At 44.5% G+C, this 21,682-nt stretch overlaps 1 protein-coding gene across 2 annotated transcripts in view; it reads right to left on the reverse strand.

Annotated features, from left to right (window-relative positions):
- MSH2 (mutS homolog 2) overlaps positions 1-20,979 on the reverse strand; it is a 99,317-nt gene extending 78,338 nt beyond the window's left edge. The window contains exons 1-6 of one of the 2 annotated variants that reach the window (XM_050951798.1): positions 20,898-20,979; positions 11,105-11,259; positions 9,646-9,924; positions 8,105-8,251; positions 5,623-5,772; positions 787-920 (exon numbers count right to left, since the gene is read on the reverse strand). In XM_050951798.1, the coding sequence (XP_050807755.1) occupies positions 787-920; positions 5,623-5,772; positions 8,105-8,251; positions 9,646-9,924; positions 11,105-11,224 (830 nt within the window). In that variant the 5' untranslated portion in view covers positions 11,225-11,259; positions 20,898-20,979. Of the gene's footprint in view, positions 1-786; positions 921-5,622; positions 5,773-8,104; positions 8,252-9,645; positions 9,925-11,104; positions 11,260-19,218; positions 19,655-20,897 lie in introns of those variants that run through there. The other variant, XM_050951797.1, reaches the window with a different exon arrangement.
- Between the last annotated feature and the right edge of the window lie 703 nt (positions 20,980-21,682).

The raw sequence follows: 21,682 nt of genomic DNA on the forward strand, positions 1-21,682 counted from the left end.
GCTCCATGGTTGCCATGCTATGGCGTCTGCCAGGGTAATCCAGGGAAAAAGGGGGCGAAATGATGGTCTGCCGTTGCTTTCAAGGAGGAAGGATTGAGTGATGACATTTACCCAGAATCACCCGTGACACTGTTTTTGCCCCATCACGCATTGGGATCTCAACCCAGAATTCCAATGGGCAGGGGAGACTGAGGGAACTATGGGATAGCTACGGGATAGCTACCCACAGTGCAACGCTCCAGAAATCGAAGCTAGCCTCAGTACATGGACGCACACCGCCAAATTAATGTGCTTAGTGTGGCCGCATGCACTTGACTTTATACAATCTGTTTTACAAAACCGGTTTCTGAAAAATTGGAATAATCCCATAGTGTAGACATATCCTGAGTCTCAAGTGTTCAAAACAGTAAGCCTATTGCTGCTCCACACCCCTGTAACTTGTGACTTCTGATTAAGTATAAAGGATTATAACTAGAAGGGTTCAGCTTAGTGACCTGATACATTAATCCTTCTATTAGAGAAAAAAGCCCTTTGCTCCAAGTATAACGTACCACCTAACACATTCTATAAACAATTTTACATTATCCTCTTCAGAAATCTCTAGGTGCTCATCAGTCTATTTCCAATAGAAAGTTAACATTTCAACTCTGAAAAGCTGTTTCTGATAAAGACTCATCTTAGTTTTGCTTTGGGGAAGAAAAAAAAAAAAAAAAGCAACCAGACTCCTATCTGTAGTGTAAGGATTTGCAGTGAAGTGATCAGATGCATATCAATATGTATGTTTACCTTTCTTCTATTCTGTTCTTGTCCGTAAGTGGCTGTTTGATCCACTGATTAACCAGTCTTTGTCCTTGAGGAGTTTTGCACTTATTTAATAACCCAACCAATGATTGTGTACTGTTGGCATTTTCACCAGAACTCTGGAAAGAGAAAAATAGAAATGATTTTAAAAAAATAAATAAAAGGTATGGCAAAAAACAACTGCAGCTTGGTAGAACATTTGAGTTTTCTAGTTTTACATTTCTGACACAATTCAATTTAGCATAATAATAGCATTGTGTGGTACTATAGGCTACAACCTTTAAACCAGGTCTGTTTAGATTATAGTACACTATCTTCAGTGTCTGGTTAGATATTAACTGCAGGCATGCTGCGTGTATCTGCACAGCTTTATATTTTTGAATGCACTATACAAAATTCAGCCAGCAGGAAATTCTCAGACACAGTTAACATGCAAAAATAGCTGATACATCTGCTTCAAAACCTCTAAGTCTCAACTTGGGTGGAGGGGTTTGTAGTATTGATCTCTTCTATCTCACCCTCTCAAGCACACCTATAATTAAAAGCAAACCGCTTCAAATAGAAATCCAGCCTCAGGTCTGATTTCACCATCAGAGAGAGATACACTATAGTAATGGAGTGTCCAAAAGAGAGAAATGGAATTAAGCAAGGTATCATAGTTTAAAATGCTGGGAAGTAAGAACCTTATTTTTGCAGAGTACAATAGCCACAGTCAACATATTGGAGAACTTTATATTGGAGAATGTACACTACTATGAAATATCAAGCTGAGTGCAAGCAGACCCAAGACCCAATACTATTTTAAAATTAGCCATGCCAACTCCAATACACTTTACTTTTAGAATAGTTTACTTTGTTAGCAGTTACTGTTAACAGTAGACACTGGCACTTTATGTATATGAAATATTTACTTTATTATATGTAATAGTTAAGTGTTTATTTAAAAATACATACCTAGTCAACTGACCGACAGTAGAACATATATTTGGTTTTACATCTCTTCAAAGGTTTCCTAGCAAACTTTATTTTTCTGCACTTGCCAATCTATATTACCATTTTATGGTTCTGGCAGCACGTAGAACTACAATACATCAACTGCGCTATCAGTCAGAATCTTCCTGCCTCACAGAGTGATTGACTCAAATTGTAAAGTATGTAAGAACAGACTTCATAACAGATTTTTTTATTTAGATGAAACACTGGTCAAGAGAGAAAAGTCTGACATTCAAGCAGCAGCGCCATGTGGCAGACGCTTTGTTCCCAGGCTAGCAACAATCCCAAGGACATGCCTTACCCATAAGGCAACAAATGCATAGGCTGTTTATTGTGCCACATCCATTGTCTTTGGAGAGCCATTTCCAGCTCATTTTACCTACTTAGACACGCCCTGTTAATCCTAGCTCAAGATGTTATATTGTAGTAATTACAGCAGAGAGAATCAGGACAAAACTTTGAGCAGCATGGGTAAAATAAAAGATCCCAAGAAAAATTGATTGAAATTGCTCCCTGATGCAAGTACAGAAAGAAAAAACAAAAAGCAGTGAAGTCCTTAATTTTGCTGTCTGAACTGCTTTGCTGTCTGAACCCTGTAATTACTCTGGTTCTGAAATTGTATCTAATGTATCATTTACAAGTTAGAAATAGCTAAATTGTCAGAGTTATTTAAAAACACATTTTTAATCTGTAAACTGTCATATCAAAGATTCTCGTTTAGTGTGTTTAGGTCATTTTCAAATCAAATCTACTTGGTTTACAAAAAGAGAGGAGCTGAGTTTTTTGGACGAAGTGGGTATTCATCCACGAAAGCTCATGCTCCAAAACGTCTGTTAGTCTATAAGGTGCCACAGGATTCTTTGCTGAGTTTTTTGGGTGTCGCAATATTCTACAGTTGGAGTTTGGTTAACACCAACTATGATGCAAAAGATAATAGGATCCATCTTGTTCTCTGAAAGATATATTGCTCTGCAATGCTAACAGGAATAAGGAACAGCAAGTAAAACTGGCTGGAAATCAGGGTGTTTGGTTAGGGAGAAGTTGTGTTTTAGAATTTGCTTTTGTTCCAATTTGGAATTAAAGCAAAGTTACCGAAATTTTTAGGCAAAGCAGAGATCAAAAATTTCATTTTGGAATGACCAAAACATGGTGTGCTCCTGAAACAAAGCATGGCTACACTTGCAGATGTAAAGTGCCGGGAGTTAAACCAGCCCCCAGACACAGCAGCAGGGAAAGTGCTGCCGTATGTTCACACTGTCAGCTGCAAGCATAGTGGCATGGCCACATTAGCAGTTCTTGCAAAGCTACAGAGAGCAGTGCATTGTTCGTAGTTATCCCAGTGTGCAGCAAGTGGCTGCAGGGTGTTTTTCAAGTGCATGTGGGGGGATTGGAGCCTGACAGGGAGTATGTTGGGGTGTGGGGGAATGAGATAGCATGTTTTGGGGGGCAGAGAGCGTGTCAGCATACTGTAAATTCAGACAGTGGCGGGGTAAATCCATCAGCCCCCACCGCTCTGCCCGTGTGAGAGAGAGAGAGAGAGAGAGAGAGTGTGTGTCCCATACACACACACGCCTCTGCAGCAGGTACATGTCACAGTAATGGTCTGCTTTCCGTCCCGCGGCAGATAAGCATGCCGGCTGTCAGAAACAGAGCTTTCAAAGGGGATATCCGCATACCTGTAGCCAAGTTCAAAACCGTTATGAGAGCGGCCACTTGACTTTAAGGGATTATGGGATGTTTCCGGAGGTCAATCACAGCGCAATAATCACCATGTCGTCCACACCGACACCCCAGCATTTCAGCCAGGGTGCAGTAACCTTAATGTTTCTCATGGAGGTAGATTCCAGGGGCGCTCCTGCCATGGAGTCCAGGCACTCCATGTGCCCTGCCAATGTGGACACCCCAGGAGTCAGAGCACATTAAATTATCCCAAGGCGCCCTAACTTGCAAGTGTAGCCAAGCCCCTACATGGTCATTCACTGAATCCTAGATAGAAAACTTTCAAGGATTCCACTGCAATAAGCCCTGGAGTTTTTGGGGCTGATGGGCTCCCTGGCTGAGCCTAGATTCTCAGGTCATCTGGGTCCCTGACACTGAACTGTGAGTCTGGAGGACACAGGACCAACTGCCAGGGTCTGCTGCACAGAGGCAGTCCCATCATGCAGACTGCCTCAGGCTGGTGACCCCGGAACTTCCAATTTTCTGGGCCAGCTGGAAGCCCTGAGAATGCCTAGCCCTGGTGTAGTCTGTATAGCAGGGCTGTCCCAGAGCCACAGGTTTTGGAACCTGATTCTACGAATCAAAGCTCCCAGCTCCACTGCAGGAACCCTGGAAGCCCAGGCTTGACAACGGGAGCTCGGAAGCTCTGAGTGCCAGCCCCAGCAGGGTCCTTGGAACACCAGCAAGTTTCCAAGAGAAACCCGCCTGTTTCAACAAGACTTTTGAGAAATCTGTAATAGATTTGATGAAGCATTCCACTTCAGTGAATTTGCATTTTAAAGTCAGTCGATCTATTGTGTAAATAAGGTGTCATTTTACTAAGCTACTTTTTCATCCCCTACATTGGGGACTTTTAGGACTATATTTTGAGCTTGCTCTATGCAACAGCTCTCTTAAATAAAAGCCTATCTTAAAATGAGAATTTCCCAAAATTAGATGGGAAGAGTCATAGAATCATAGATTATTAGGGTTGGAAGGGACCTCAGGAGATCATCTAGTCCAATCACCTGCTCAAAGAGGACCAATCTCCAAATTCCTAAATGGCCCCCTCAAGGACTGAATTCACAACTCTGGGTTAGGTCAATGCTCAAACCACTGAGCTATCCCTTCCCCGCATGTCCTCCCAATGCCACGTATCTAGTCAGAAAATTACATCTGTCCCAGTCTCCCAGACAGGAACTCGGGAAGGAGAGGAGTATGGAGTGTGCTGCTCCCAAGAACTCCTGCATAAAGCTGGAGAAGGGAATGGAGCAGAGGTTCCCCTCCCTAAACTCTTGGACATAGCAAGAGAAGGCAGCAAGAATGTTCAGGCTTCTCCTTTCTCCCTGGTCTAGCACGCCTAGGTGCCAGATCTGAGTTCTTTATTCCCTGGAATCTCCAGGAGCCTCTCTTTTGTGGAGTGGAGAAGTAGTACTCTACTCCCTGGGCTTCTTCCATGGGCCCCAAAGTGTATATACTTTGTAACTTGGGCCAAGGAGCACTAAGCCGAATCTGGTAAGAAAAAAAAGTACAAGTGAAATCAGCATATACACCAGTGTTCGAACTACTTCTTTGTGGGTACAGTCAGCAAATTCACCAAAGACGACATTCGGCCGTTTGTTTTTAAAAGGCCACACTGACAGCGCCCATTTAAATGTGTCAAGGTTTCGTCAGCAGAACTTTCAAAGGAATCTGTTTACTGACTGCTGTAAGCTGCACCTTGCATTACTTCCTGCTCAATAAGAGGAGCACTGTGGCAAGTCCCTTCTTCCCCGCCCCACATGTGGTTATAAATGAGGTAGGATTCTGCATGCAAATAAACGAGACTAAGATGCAGCCACTGGAGATGGGAACCCCTTTGGCTCTGCCTGCTGGGAATTCCTGTAAAGGAGGTGAGAATTAGATAAAGTCCCCCACTCTGCTTGCTTTTTTCTAGGAAGTTACACAGCATTAGATTGGCCAAACCAAAAAACGGAAACCAGAAATTAGAACCTCCGATTATGCACCATCACAACTATAAAGGATTTTCAGGGTAGTCTGTATTGTGAGGCTACTATCAAGTAGCAAAGTGTATACTTTTGTGATTAAACTGGAAGCAAGTTCATTAGTTTAAATACATGTTTTTCTTACCTGGAAAAGGTTAAGCGCTCGAACAGCTGCATTATCCAGTATCATATATTGACTGAGGTCAAAGCTAGTCAATTCAAATTGTCCGAAGTTAGATTCATCCGACAAGAGCTCTAAATACTTGATAACGGCTGACAAGGATGAAACAGCAACCTAAAGTTACAAAGGTGTGTTACAGTAAAACAAAATAATTCTATCGGCCAACAGATGCTTTTATAGAATTACAAACAATATCCTAGAGTAGCTTCTCAGAGCCATGTCAACTTAAAAAAAATCAAAAAGCAAACAAAAATTCTGACTATCTGATGAGACTTTAGCCTAAAACAAGAATTCATAATGCCCTTGCAATTCGGGTTACACCCAGGTTCATCAAACCTGGGTTGATTTACAAAATCCAGTAAGTGTGAAGATAAAGCCTATACGTCTTACGCATTTCCACTAGAAATCACAGAATACAAAGTATTTTAGTATATAAATACAGCATGCTCTAAATATATGTTCAAAATATTCAGAAACAAAAAAAATTTAATTTGTTATGGTTGTTTTCCATCCAACCATAAAAAAAATTAGGAAATAAAAAGTTCAGGATTAAACTTCAGCTACACTTGAGAAGAATGAATGGCAAGTAAAGAGACTCTTTGTCTGTGCAGCTAGCTTTCAAAAGCCTAGTATCTTGAAGTAGTTAGGTAGGAGATAAAAAGGAACTTTCCCTGGCTCCCAACTCAAATCCAAGTGAGATCAAAGGAGAATGGAATATTTTTGTGAGAAACTGCTTAACACTGCATGTGCTTACACAAGTGTTTAAATCTGCATCTGTTTTCACTGAAGTACTATGGAAGAAGCTGTTACTGCTGCTCCCATGGTACCATCACACATGCTTACTCCCTGAGCCACCCAGCAACTACCCTTCTGTGTCTCTTGAGGCTGTCCAAGCAGCAGAAGTAACCACACCTTTTCCTAACACATGAACTGTGACCCTAGGAAACCCTTAGCACCAACAGGCGAAGTGTTCACTGTTCTGTAACAGTAACTTTATCAGGCCTGACAAACTCACTACACTTAGCACATCACTTTTATGGTACTTATCCAGAAATGATGTCATGTAAGATTAAATGAAAGCCAGAATCACACTGATCACTAAACTTACTGTGAAACGTATGTATAGATATTATGTAAAAAGGCAGGAGGGTAACAAGGTGACTCTCAGGGCTGGGGACCCCAAGACCCATCACATCAACTCCATAAAGTCAAAGAAGCCATTAATGGAATAAGAGAACATCACCTCTCCCACTCGTAACCTATTGCAAAAGTCTAAAACAAATTAAGTAATGCATGCAGGATTTTACGCCCCACCACCCTTACCATTCCAAACCTGCATTATAATCTATTGTGCCTAGCTGTGGCAGGCAAATTGGCCCTCTCATGAGATTTTTGCCTAGAAAGGTCACTGCACAACTGCCATAGCACAAAAAAAACACAGGATATTCTCACATATGCAGAGGTCAGCCATGCAGGAACTGGACTCACTGGCCCGTTCCTTTTGCTATGACTAACCTAAATGTGTAATTAAAGATTTAGGGAGCATTAAGTCATAAAAATGAGCTTTGCAATTAGTTATGAAGGCACAAGGTCTGCAGACACGCCTATTCCTTCTGAGATTGAATTCTATAGTTTAATTCCAACTCCTGGTGCCCTCTACTGCAATCACAAGCTTCCTTCTAAAACGTGACTGCTTCCTTGAGAGTAAGTAAGTGTTATGGCAAGTCAGCATGAGAGCACATGCACTGTTAGGCAGCTATGCCCAATTCCTTAAAGAGCTTTGAATGTCACATCAGGACCTGAAAATGGGATTCTATTCTATGGGGAACCAATACAGAGAGCATTAATTTAGAAGTTAGAGCTCAGACCTCTATGATAAGTTTCAGACGATAGGAATAAGAACCTAAAACCACTTATAAACCCATGAAGAAGAGTATTATTCCACAACCACCCTAAGTACAGAAATGTAAATGCATCACAGGAAATTTTAAATTCTTTTCCATTTATGCTTTAGTAGTCCCTAGTAACAGTGGTTTTTCCTTTTAAAAGTGCCTGTTAAAGAATTAACTACAAGGTGATGTAGTTTCAGCGGTCAGGGAAAGCTTTAAAAGAATCTTACAGACTTCAAGCTTCCCTTCTAAACATCTGACATTACAAAAGCAGTGACACCAGTATAGTGAAATCAAAGTTATACACTATTGCTATAACTCATTTAAAAGTACTGTTCACATTTTAGCGGTGCTCAAATATGCCAGATATTGGCCAAATAGAAAGGCAGTCTGGGTCCTGTGGAGTTTACAGTCTGATTAACAAAGTCAGACAAGAGGAAGAAAAGAATACAGTAAAAGCAGAGTAGTCAGTCAACAATTGACAGTGTTCCATTTAAAAAAAAAAAAAAGCGTATTATCAATCACTGTTCTATCTGCAGCTGCTACAAGTTACTCACCTGTTTTTCTATCTCTGGTAACGTTGCACTAGTCACTTGCTCTTCCTTTTTCGATTTTAGCAAGCGGTTGAGATCCTGCACAATATCTTTTGTTGTGAATTCAGCCTTTTTTCGGTCTGTAATCATGATTCCTCCTCTTTGAATGATCTGTTGTGCATAAATCATTTCCAGTTCTCAAGAGAGTGAGAGTGAACTACACAGAGTATTCTCAAAGACAAGTTAATTTGTATTCAATTGTTAGACTATACAGAGAGAAGATAAAGATAGATAGGATTTTACTTCAAGGGTATATCTACATTACAAAATTATGCTGACCTAAATTATGACTCCATACAGGCACCGGAGTAATTAAATCACTTTTTACTCCTGAGGTAATTCTATGCCACTGCGCACATGCAGAATTCACGACCCCTGAAGATTTCTTTGCTTCCCCACAGAGAAATGGCTTTCTGACAGAGAAGCAAAGGGAAGCCACAAGAGCAGTCACAGGGCTGAGCATGCAAAACTCTGTCCCTCTCACTTGCTATCTTGGTGTGCCTAATGTTGAGGGGCAGGACCCTGGGGCATAGGTGCCAACTCCATGAGTACTTCGGGGCTGGAGCACCCACTCCCTGCCCTGCTCCCCTGCCCCAGCTCACCTCCGTCTCCACTCCGCCTCCTCCCCTGAGCACGCTGCCGCATCCTGCTTCTCCTCCCTCCCAGCGCTTGCACCATGAAACAGCTTTTTTGCCCGGCAAGCCTGGGAGGGAGGGGGAACATCACATGCTTGGGGGAGGCGGCGGGGACGGGGTGGGGATTTGGGGAGGGGTCCAATAGGGGCAGGGAGGTGCAGAGTTAGGGCGGGGACTTTGGGGTGGGGCGGAGTCGGGGCAGGGGCATGAGCACCCACCGGAGCAGAAAAAAGTTGGCGTCTGTGCCCTGGAGTGTTTCTGGGTTGGCCTGGCCCTTCTGCTGCATCGGGGTTGCGGGGGGGAAGCAGTGCTGTAGGGTCATCTCCCACCTCTGTGCAGGCAGAGGTCTGTGCTCCCAACTGCAGAATTCCCTCAGAAGTACAGACTTTTGCATGTCCCCACTACACTCTTTGTGTTAGTGGTGCATGTCCCCACCAGGAGTGCTTACACCAATTCAACTGTCAGTGTGGGGCAACAGTGCATGTAAGCAACACAGTGTCTATAAAGACACAGTGTCAACCTAAGCACTCCACCTCTCGTGCAGCTGGAATTATTAAATTGGCATAGTGGGCATTACATCAGCAGGAGTAACATTTTAAGGTAGACACTTAATATTACGTTGACATGAGCTGCCTCATGTAGATCTAACTTTAAAGCATAGACCAGGGTTAACAGTATCTTTTGTTGATTAAAACATGTAACGAACAAGTGACGTATGTATCATCCAGAATTCCTTCACCTTAATTTATTAATCCCGTTCATTTCTTAGCCTTTATGGAGCTTAGTTCACAACTTATTTCAGAGATTTTTCTTTCCATTCTCAATTAAGACAAATATAAATCAGTCAGTCCACATATTCACTCCACTTACGTGTCGTAGTTTTTCCATATCCCCAGCAGTCTCTCCTCCTGGTAGCACGCATTCCTTAGGTCCAATTTGAACCAGCAGAGCTTCAAGGTTTGAGAACTGATCATTATCTGGAAACTCACAGACACCCAGCTTCCTGAGTGTAGTGTCAACATACCCAACTCCAACTACTCTTTGTCCATCAGCAGTATATAGCTTAACACCCACAACACCAATAGCAGTCGACATGTCATTATTGCCAAACAGAATTTCCTCAAACTGGGCAAGGTTACCTGGAGAACCCTATTTGAGAAAGAAAACTTAGAATGGCACAACAATTTTTTTCTAATCTCTTGCACAACAAAAACTGTCAAGGTTAGTAGAACAAATTGGGGTTTTTTGCATTTCAGTGAAATCAGAGTTTTAAGACACTGCAAACTTTAAAATCAGTCTGAAATGGAAATAAAAAGCAAATATGATAATTAAGTACATTATAAGTTTGTAGCCAATAAAATCCATTCCCAGTGCAATTGGAGTCCCAGACTATATTGAAATCTGAAACTGCTGTTAAAGTAAGACAACGGGGTGAGGTAATATATTTTATTGAATCAACTTCTGTTAGTGAGAGCCACATACTTTTGAATATACACAGAGTTCTTCTTCAGGTCTCAGGTCTTCTTCAAGCTCTATGTAAGCTCAAAACCTTGTACCTCACCAACAGAAGTTGGTTCAATAAAAGACATTACCTTACCCACCTTGTGTGTCTATCATCCTGGGACCAACACAGCTATAACACTGCATTCAAACTAAGAGGTTAATTTGAACTACCTTTCTAGTCTGAAATTATGTTACTCTAATCCATAAGTGTCAAAACACCCAGTCTGTATCTGTGGACCACAGGACATTCAGATTCTACACAGTTTTAGCTTTTGATTAAAAAAAATTTCCTGTCCTAATGGTTGCAAAGAAAGCCTAAATATGATTAATACAATGTTGTCTTTGGAGTATGAGGTTATAAACAGTTTGGCAGCTGTAATGTAGCGATATTTTGATGCTGTAAAACATAGTAATATTATATGTTTGTACATACATGCATTTTTTAAAAAGGTACAAAGGAACAAATGAAATACACCATGCTTGTAGTACATAAAACAGACAAGGTTCTAACTTTTCAAACTATTAAGACTATACTTGCAGAAAAAATTATGAATTTAAACCTCTAACCATACAGTAAGTCAGTTGTCCTGAAGCTCCCCTTAGAGCATCATATGGCACACCTGCAGTGCAGGATCCACCCACCCTGGAGTAGTGGGGAAATGCAGGGACATACAAAAAGGTGGATGACATCCCCTTTACCCCCCTAATTATATAGCCAATTGGAGGCACTGAAAGCCTGTAAGAAAGTTTTAACTGGATGAATAGAAGTATAGTAAACATCTGCATTTTTTCAACTTCGATCATATATGGAGATAGAAAATGGTACCTTGTATGCCAAATACCAGTCATTCTCCTTGGTAGATTTACTGCCTGCTTTGTTCTTGTAAATTTCAACTCTGTACTGACGAACCAGAAGTAGATCTCTCAGAAAAGATTCAAAGTTCATTTTACTAAGCACAACACTCTCGAGTTTCTGATTGCCTACAGGAAAAGGAAAGAGAATAAAATATCTGTAAAGTAAACATAACTATTGGTTTTCTTAGATACATTTTGTAAATGAGAGCTCGGCAAAGAATAAATTTAATAACCTTTAGAGGATACAGTATTATTTTGACAAGCAAGGAAGAAGCAAGCACATAAATTCCAAGAATCAAGACAAAAACATCTCACTTAATTGTAAAGAGTAGGTGGATTTCCAAGTGTTAAGAACAGATACAGATTCTGTAGAAAACTTGATTTACCTAGAAAGAAACCAAGTACATTTAAAAAATTTTCACTGATCTACTTTTCCCTCAATATAGGTTTTACCCTCAGATATTCTAGTTTGTTTTTCACACTATACAATAGATTTTCTGAGCAAGGATAGTGGAAACAAGCTCTAAGACAGAGCTTTAAGACAACTTTAAGACAAGCTCTTCAGGGGAGTCTTACCAATGGTAACTCATCTCCATCAACCAACTCATGAAAAAGTCTATTGTCCACATTCATTCAAGGGACGGCCTCCTACTATGTAGTGACCTGAATTCTGCCTCAATCAAAGAGTTAAGAGCATGCGCATTAACTCAAAAAAACCTGTACATCACCATAAAGCCCACTAGCCTAAGGAAACAACGTGTAGCTGACAACATTCTTGTTTTTACTCTTATTTAAGTCCACCAAATTTGAAGCTTTTCTCTCCTTTTTATGTTGATAGAAATTTATCTTTATTAAATATAAGACCCACTTACCATACAGATCTTACAACTCTAGCAGGATTTTAGATAGTTGAATTCTGAATGAAGAAAACAAATAGCCATACAGAGGAGTTTCCATTTCCTCTGATTCCAGTGTAACATGCACCGTAAAGCTCTCTCTGTGCCAATGCAGGATTGTTTATATAGCATGATGTTTAGTATTTAACGTAAAACTAAAGCAGACAATTAAAATGTTATCTGCCGCACAGGATGAATGTGCGAATGAAGTTTTACACGTGACCTTCATTCAAAATAAAAGTTATACTTTAGGGCATTTTAATACTGTAGCTGATAACCAAAATGTAACTCGAGGGAGTTTAAACTTGGAACTAAGTAAGAATATAAATGCATGCATGCATAATATCTTCTGGATTTGAATCTTTATAAGTTTTAGAATTTGTAATACATTGTCAAGCTCAATAAGTCTTCACAGTGCAAATGGAAAAATCAAAGTTTAGCCATGTATTACAGAACAATGTTTTCCCTCTTAATACAAATGAGGGAAAAGTTACTATCACTACTGTGACTGTGCCATTCACATTTAGTAAAATAAATGTGAACTAGTAACATTACACTGTACTTAAAGCAATTCCTGATCAAACACAATACTAAGGCCTTGTCTACAATGCAGAGTTTCGTTGGCAAAAGGCAGCTTTTGGCAATGAAACAGAGGTTTACACACTGCGACGCCACATTCGGTGACAAAATATAATCACCAAAAGTTGTATCACCAAAATGCCTGTATAGACACCGCACTTCATTTTATCGCTGTAACTGGCCTCCAGAAGGTGTCCCACAATGCCCATCCTGGCCACCCTGGTCAGCAACTCCAACTCTGTTGCCCTACAGCCAGGTAAGCAATTGCTCGCCTCTCCTCCTTTAAAGGCCCAGGAATTTTTGAAATTCAACTTCCTGTTTGCTCCGCATGGAGAGCTCACATTGCATCTCCCCAACTGATCTTGTTCCATACAGCAAATGCTCTCTCACTTGGACCAATGCAGAGCTGTTGGATCTGCTCAGTATTTGACGAGAGAAGGCTGTGCAGTCCCAACTGCGCTCCAGCCATAGGAATTTCAACACTTACGGGCAAATTTCATGAAGCTTGGGCAAAAAGACTGGGACATGAGGCAGTGTAGAGCAAAGATCAAGGAGCTGAGGCACACATACCAGAAGGCAAGGGAGGCAAATCCCTGCTCCGGTGCTGCGCCCCAGACCTGCCATTTTTATAACGAGTTGGATGCTATCTTCAGCAGTGACCCCACCTCCACTCCATGGATGAGAGGAGACACTGGTAAGTGGTTTTGCTTTGTGAAGCGCGGAGGGGGGTTGAGGGCATAGAAATGTACAGGGCTGGCTGTGTTTCTATGTGCTGGACATTTTCCTGTGCAGCTAAGCAGCATGGCACAACAGGGTGTCGATGCACACCGAGATTCCCTGGGAATCCTCCAGAGATCTCTAGGAAACTTTCCTGGACGTACTTGCCAATCCTCTGCCAAAGATTCCTTGGCAGAGCTGCTTTGTTCCTTTCCCCATTGAAGGAAACTTTCCCGTATCATTCTGCAAGAACTTGCGCAGGAACCAAAGCAGCACACAGGCAAGTAGCATAGGGACTGGGACGGAAGCCACAAGCGTGTAGTAGATGCACCCTTGCTTCCTCTCAGGAGTGAGATATCTATTACACTGACCCCTCGTTTGGGGAAAAGGGTGCAAAATTTAGAATACTGTCCCTAGTCAACTGCACTGCGACCCTTTCATATTGATTTTCTCCTGATGTAATGTCCCTCGCACTGGGGTAAACTCACCATGCTTAGAGTGTTTACCAGCATGTGTGCTCATCAAGGGTCAGCAAGAAAGTGATTTGTGTGTTAACAGAGGTGTATTTTACTGTACTGTTTCAATGCTGTGTGTGTACTTAATCATGCTTCTGCGTATTGTTCCTTGTGCTTCTGCAGATGTGGCCTTCCAAGACACCCTCTACACACAGGCAGAGCACCTCCACCAGATAAGAAAGGGCCCAAGATGGAGCAAAGAGGAGACATTCCAGGAGGTCAGATGCAGAAAACAGAGAACACGGGCAGTGGAAGGAAATCGAAAGGCATGACAGAAAAGAATATGAGGCTTACAATAGGGATTCAATGGAGAGGATAATAAAAGTTATGGAGAAGCAAACCAAGATGCTACAGTCCTCCATAATGCTCCAAACTGAGCAGATGCCTGCCTGCCTGCCCTCTTTGTCAGCATATTCAGAACTCTTTCCCATGCCTTCCCCAAACTCCACCGGTTAATTCCTTTCTGCTGTCTGGGACTTCTTCCTTTCCCGCTCACTCCACCCCCACTGAGGCTTCTTCCGATGAGAGCTGGACTTATGCACAGCTCTGAAAGTCGGCCCTCTTCTGCTACCTCCTCTCCCCCCAGCAACTGTGGGTGTGGGTGGTGCTGTATTTTTTCTGCAATAAAAGCAAAGTTTTTTGAAGAACTCTGTTTCCTGCAAATTGTGGTAACACATGGCAGCAACAAATAAACAAGCAGTTAAATCATTAGCTTACATTGAATCGTAGGCCACAAAAATCACAAGTGCTTCCTTGCAAAACTCTATTTCATTTAGCACTGAAGTCCAGAGCATAGCAACATACATTACTGATTCTCCTCTTCAAAGTGTTGCCTCAAAGCCCCTCTGATTTGAATTTCGTCCTCTTGTTAGCCCCTCTAATAGCCCTGGTATCTGGCTACTCAAAAGCAGCAGTTATGCATTCTTCCTCAGCAGTCTGTCTCGAGCAAACTTTTCCCCCTCACCTTCACAAATATCGTGCAACATGAAGCTATGATCATGGAAATATTATCCTCATTGAGGTCTGACTTGCCATAAAGGCATCACCGGCAAGCCTTTAATCTGTCGACACACATTCTCTGGTCATCCTGCAGCTACTGAACCTATTGTTGAATTGCTCCTTATTGCTATTTAGGGTTCCCGTGTAAGGCTTCATGAGCCATGGCATTAAGGGGTATGCCAGGTCTCCCAGAATCACTGTGGGCATTTCAACATCTCCTACTGTAATCTTCTGGTCTGGAAAGAAAGCCCCCGCTTGCAACTTTCTGTACAGGCCTGTGTTCCCAAAGATATGTGCTTCAAGCACCTTTCCAGACCACCCCGTATTGATGTCAGTGAAACGCCTGTGGTGATCCACAAGCACTGGCAACACCATGGAGAAGTACCCCTTACTATTGATGTAAGCTGTTGCAAGGTTGTCCGGTGTCAAAATTGGAATGTGTGTGTCATCTATCACTCCTCCACAGTTAGGGAAACCCATTTATGCAAAGTCATCTGCGATTTCACGTGCCAAGAGTCATGGTCCTTCATAGCAGGATGCGATTAATGGCCTTGCACACTTGTGTTAACGCAGCCCCAAAGGTTGACTTCAAAACTCCAAATTGATTTGAGACCAACTGGCAGCAGTCTGGAGTTACTAACTTCCATGCTTCCATCACCATTCGCTTCTGCACCGACAGTGCGTCTCTCATTTGCAGGGCATCCCTGTCCAGCAGGCTGGGGTGAGCTCAGCACACAGTTCCAGGAAGGCGGCTTACCTCATCCAAAAGTTCTGCTGACTCTGCTCATCATCCCAGACCTGCATAACAATGCGGTCCCACCACTCAGTTCTAGGCTCCCGTGCCCAAAAGCGACAATCCACCATGTTCAGCGGTTCCGTGAATGCCAAAAGTTATCCGGTATTGCTTTTATCCACGGTGCACAGCAGGTCAGGCAACTGTGAATCCCGCTGAGATCAGAACTTCATGATTAACTGCACTGCCATTCACAATGTGCTACTGATAGCTAGAAGAGCATTTGATAGCAGTGCGGGATCCATCCTTTCAGACAGATGGCACGGTGAGCAGAAAACAAGGGACACTGAAAAATGCCTTGAGCCAAAGACGGAAGCACATAGAACGCCGGGATGGAAAGCATTGCATCATGGGACACTGACTCATGATGTGCTGCGATCCACTCTACCTTCCCATAAGACCTAGTGGCAGAAGGCGGAGAGCTGAACTGTGGGATAGCTACCCATAGTGCATTACTCTCACTGTTGATGCTACTGCCTCAAGTGTGGATGTGCTCTGCTGACAGAGGAAGACTGTGTGAACACACAACGACGATTTTCTTTTGGCACTTTTTTGATCATCAACCAAACTTTCAGCAAAAAAACTCCATCAGTGTAGACATGACCTAAGTTTGCCTCTCAACATTGAAGCATTTTTCTGGATATCGTTTTCTCTGGGCTTATCTAGATGCTCACAGTATAAATAAAACAGGGAGGGAACAGAAAATTTTTTATGCACTATGTAATTAACATGCTAAATTCATTGCTACAAGGCATTCCTTGGCAAACAGCCTAATGCAATTCACAAAAGGGAATTCACAGTTACAGCCACTAGAGAAAATAGTACCTGGACTGCCTATGCCTCAAAGCATGTTGGTTAGTTATTACCACTTGGGGAATGAGGGGCATTAAAAATATTGCCAATCATGGTGTAACACTGCATTACACCAGGGGAGGGCAAACTACAGCCCATGCGATTGCCAGTCCCATGGCACCACACGCCCTGCATTGCTCCGGGAAGCGGCCAGCACCACGTCCCTGCGGCCCCTGGGGAAAGATGGGGGGGGCCAGAGGGCTCCATGTGTTGTCCTTGCCTGCAGGCACCACCTCTCGCAGCTCCCATTGGCCAGGAACGGGGAACTGCAGCCAATGGGAACTTCAGGGGTGGTACCCACAGGCAAGGACAGCATGCAGAGCCCTCTGCCCCACCACCCCAGGGGCCACAGGGACATGGAGCCGGCCACTTCCAGGAGCAGCACGGTGCAAGGCCAGGGCAGGTAGGGAGCTTGTCTTAGCCCTGCTGCGCACCGCTCTCACCCCGGCGCCACTCGAGGTAAGCAGCACCAGGCCGGAGCCCACACTCCAGACCAATCGTGTACCCCAACCTCTTGCAGAGTCCCCTGCCGCACCCCAACCCCCTGCCGCACCCCAACCCCCTGCCTTGAGCCTCTTCCCACACTGTGCACCCCAACCCCCCGTCCCAGCCCTACATTCATGGCCCTACATGCAATTTCCCCACGCAGATGTGGTGCTCAGGCCAAAAAGTTTGCCAACCCCTGCACTACATAATTGGCTGAATACATTAGGAACCATTTAGTTCCAAGCATCCTATCAACCTATCAAGAAGAGTGCTTACAGGAATTTAGGACAAAGTTTTCTTGCAGTGGTGGTATCCAATCTTCTTAGCTTGGAGCCAAACATTTTATTTCAAAACTGGCCAATGCCACACAATAATATGGAAAAAGTCTGTCCCATTACACTTACTTTGCAGAACTTGGGGAGCTGGAACCACCCATAAATGCCTAAAATTAGGGAAATTCCAAGCATGTGTAGAGCCAGCACAGCAAGTTTCAACATGTCCCTTCCCTCATCTTTGCACTCAGGGTTGTGAAGAGTGTTATAGTCTGGTTATTCCCAGCTGACTTGCAGTGCACCGGGGAAATACCCAGTGAGCATAAGTTACAGCAACCCACAGACCTGTAAACGTGCACTTACTGGTCTAAAATAAGTGTTTAGAGACTCTTAAAATGTCAATGTGTGTGTCTAATATGACTACAGGTTTGGAACCATGGCCTGCAAGTTTTTCAGAAGTGTTTTAAACTTAACTAAACATAATGAAACCACCTTATCCCCTTAAGCAACCATACTAGAGATTTTCATTCCTGAACGCAAAGCAACAATACATTTCTTGCTTAGAGCCAGCTCAGGTATGCTGGCACCCCACAACACATTGCTCTCATTTCTCCAACTAATCTGTCCAGTCCTGTATTTCTCAGTTGTACTTTTAAATGGGCTTCACTGCATAGGTGGTTTGTCAAATGTGTAATCTGAATTTTCACTCAATGTAATAAATTCATCAGAAACAACACAGGTATGATAAAGATGCTTACTCTGCAATATGGCAACACATAGTTAAATAGTATCAGAAGGGTAGCCGTCTTAGTCTGGATCTGTAAAAGCAGCAAAGAATTCTGTGGCACCTTATAGACTAACAGACGTTTTGGAGCATGAGCTTTCGTGGGTGAATATCCGCTTCGTCGGATGCAGATCCAGACTAACATGGCTACCCCTCTGATACTTGACACCATGCAAGGCACTGCATTTAGCTGTACGGAGTGGAAACCCATCAAAAACATGCATCCGACGAAGTGGGTATTCCCCCACGAAAGCTCATGCTCCAAAACATCTGTTAGTCTATAAGGTGCCACAGGATTCTTTGCTGCTTTTACAGTTAAATAGAGTGATCTGAGGATTACAGTACTGTATAATGCGGCTTTAACAAAACCTCGCTGTTATAATGATTACTTAGTCCCCAATACTGACACAGCAAAAATTTGTAGACCTGTTGAAACTTCCTAAATAGTTAAAAAGGTATACATAACTGAGGTCACACTTTCTGCTCAGTCATATACAGTGAGTCCCTCAAATTTCAACCATGAACCAGAGTCTTATGCACCAGCAGCAGGCATGTTCAAATCTGGGGCCTTGACAGCTATTCAGAAGGTTCTGGAACACATTTAAGAGCCAAAAACAAACCCACACCAAAGGAGAAGAGGAGCAGGTTCACTTAATCAGCCAGGTGCAGGGAGGGAAGCAAAGTGCTACAGTAACAAAATAAGAACAACAAATGGATATGTAGAAGATGGGCAGCCAGCAGCTTTGGCCTGCTAAAACCAGGGTTGTGAGTTCAATCCTTGAGGGGACCATTTAGGGAACTGGGGTAAAAATCTGTCTGGGGACTTGTCCTACTTTGAGCAGGGGGTTGGACTAGATGACTTCCTGAGGTCCCTTCCAACCCTGATATTCTAGGATTCTAGCTCAGGACTGACCTGGGAGCAAGCGGCCAAGCATTAAGCAGGACGCCCACCCCACATCCTTTCACAGTTACCCCGTGAACAGCGCCTACAGGGGAGACTCTACTGCTGAGCCCAGCACATCCTAACCTACACCTACAGTCACACACAAGACCCGTGTCCCCAAACACAGGGACACCCACGGTCCACCCTGCGCCCCGGCCCTTGGCCCAAGCCCCCCGAGGTTACCCCCAGGCCGGCTGCCGCCCCGGCCAGGACAGGCCCGCACACCGCCGCCGGACCCCGCGCCAGTACCTGGGCCCCCGGCCAGCAGCCGGATGACGCCGCGGGTGCGGAAGACCTCGCGGGCGGCCAGCTGCGCGTCCCCGCCGTGCACCGTATAGTACTCGCCGCGCTCGAAGAAGCGCACGGTGGTGTCAGGCTTGTCGGGCAACGCCAACACCGCGCGCACGAAGCCGCCCTCAGCGCCTGAGCCCTCCGGCCACAGCGACTCCGCCGCAGACCCAGGCGCCACCGACGCCATGCTGCAATCTCCCGCCAGCGCCACCGCCAGTCTGCGCACGGCTCCGCCAATCACCGCGCGGCCGGCAAGTGCGTCACCCGCGCGCCGGGTTCTATCCCCGCCCCTATCCCGGTGCGGGTGGAGCGTTTGCTGTTAGTTGTGCTGTGGACGCTCTGCGCTCACACGGTCATGAGGCCGCTGCTGTTCCGCGTTGTACTGCGGCCACCGCTGGAGGCGGAGCTGTCTCCTGCCTGGAGGGCTTTGCTGTGTCCGTAACGGGGCGGGGCGCTGTGGTTGGGCCTGCTTCCCAGCCTGGTTATCAGTGATCCCTCCTCCCTGTCCGTGCGGGGGACCTCTGGCCCTGCTGCCATGGAACTGCCTTCTCACCAAGTATCGCCCAGCCCCCAGCGAGCCGAGAGCCCACGTTTGTGCCCACGAGATCCTTTCGTGCATGCTCCTCCCCCAGCTCCTGAGCCTCTTATACCTGAGCTCAGCTCCACTGGCTGCGGGGGGAGCCCGCATTGCCAAGCGCAAGCATTCAAAAAGCAAAAGAGTTTTAAAAAATAATTGGTCTTACGGTCTTTTAATTTGGGGCGAGGAGGGGTGTTAGGGCTTTTTTCAAATTTTGCACCACAACCATGACGATGAGAAACTTACATTTATTGTCAATGAAAACTTCCTGTGACTCTCAGGAGCTGGAGTTTTAAAATACTGCAAGACTGGCTGCAAAACTCACAAGAGTTGGCAACAGAAAGGAATGTCTGCTGCAAGACAACCAACAGCAGCAAGAGCTAACATGGCCATAGCCAGTATCACCATGCTGCAGATGTGCTAGGTGATGGGTGTACCAGTACATGCTACTTTGATCTTGAATCAGAATTGAGAGCAATCATAAGCTCATGCTGAGGTATATTCTGTTTTTTTAATCTAAACCAATGACCCATAGCCTTTATTAATAGTGTGTACTTTGTCCACATTACAACAGTAACCATGCATAGGGTCATACTCATACCCTGTGTACATTATGTGTACATAATTTTATACGGGGTGTAATACAGATGCTGTTTTGTAAAAGTGATCTCTGTCTTCTATTTCTTCAAACATACGTGGTCACCTATCCGCTCAGTGATGCACCTTTGTAAGACAGTCACCTTGCCCTCTAGGACAGTGGTTTTCAAACTTTTTTTGTGGCAACCCAGTTAAAGGAAATTGTTGATGCCCATGACCTAACGGAGCTGGGGATGAGGGGAGTAGGAAGGGCTCAGGGCTGGGGCAGAGGGGTTGCGTGCGGGGGTGAGGGATGCAGGGTGGGGCTGGGAATGAGAGGTTCAGGCTGTAGGAGGGGGCTCTGGGCAGGGGGTTGGGGTCCAGGAGGGGATCGGGGCTCTGGGCTGGGGTTGCAGGCTCTAGGTTGAGGCCGGGGATAAGGGGTTTTGGGGGCCTGGGGCAGGGAGTTGGGGCACAGGCTTACCTTGGGTGGCTCCTGGTCAGTGACACAGTGAGGATGCTAGACAGGCTTCCTCCCTCTCATGGCACCACTGACCGGAGGCGGCCAGCAGCATGTCCAGCTCCTAGGCGGAGGTACGCAAGTAGCTGTGCGTGGCTGTCACCCGTAGGCACTGTCCCCCTCCTCCCCCCCAAGCTCCCATTGGCCAGGAGTGTGGAGCTGGTGCTCAGGGCAGGGGCTGCGCATGGAGCCCTGTGGCCACTCTGCCTAGGAGCCAGACCTGCTGGCAGCTTCCAGGGGCACAGCGCGGTGTCAGAACAGGTAGGAACTAGCCTGCCTTACCTGGGCAGCACCGCCAATGGGACTTTTAATGACTCAGTGCCTTACATTCCATGACCCTGTACTGGGTCACAACCCCCAGTTTGAAAACCACTGCTCTACGGAATTGTCAGTAAGGGCAAGATAAACATCACCCATTAGCTTGCGCCAAATGACTTGCTAGCACTGATTTTATTCTCTTAGACATGATTTTTTTTTTATATCAAGCAGTCTAGAGTCCAGTACTGCTGCAGGGTGTGGTGATCAGAGTCCACTATGTTTAGAAACAGGAATAGATAAATCATGGCTCACAATGAAAGCTACTCATTCATTTTACCAAGCTCACCATGCTTGACCCTGTAAATAATAACTATATTAACATCAAAAGGTTTTATAAATAACACGCTAAGGCCTGTTTCTCATTTTACACTTATTACACAAAAAATCCTAATGCATATGATCTGAAGGGTTTCTCTCTTATGTTGTGTCTG

Source organism: Gopherus flavomarginatus, chromosome 4 (genome assembly GCF_025201925.1).
Source record: "Gopherus flavomarginatus isolate rGopFla2 chromosome 4, rGopFla2.mat.asm, whole genome shotgun sequence".
Classification (NCBI taxonomy): Eukaryota; Metazoa; Chordata; order Testudines; family Testudinidae; genus Gopherus; species Gopherus flavomarginatus.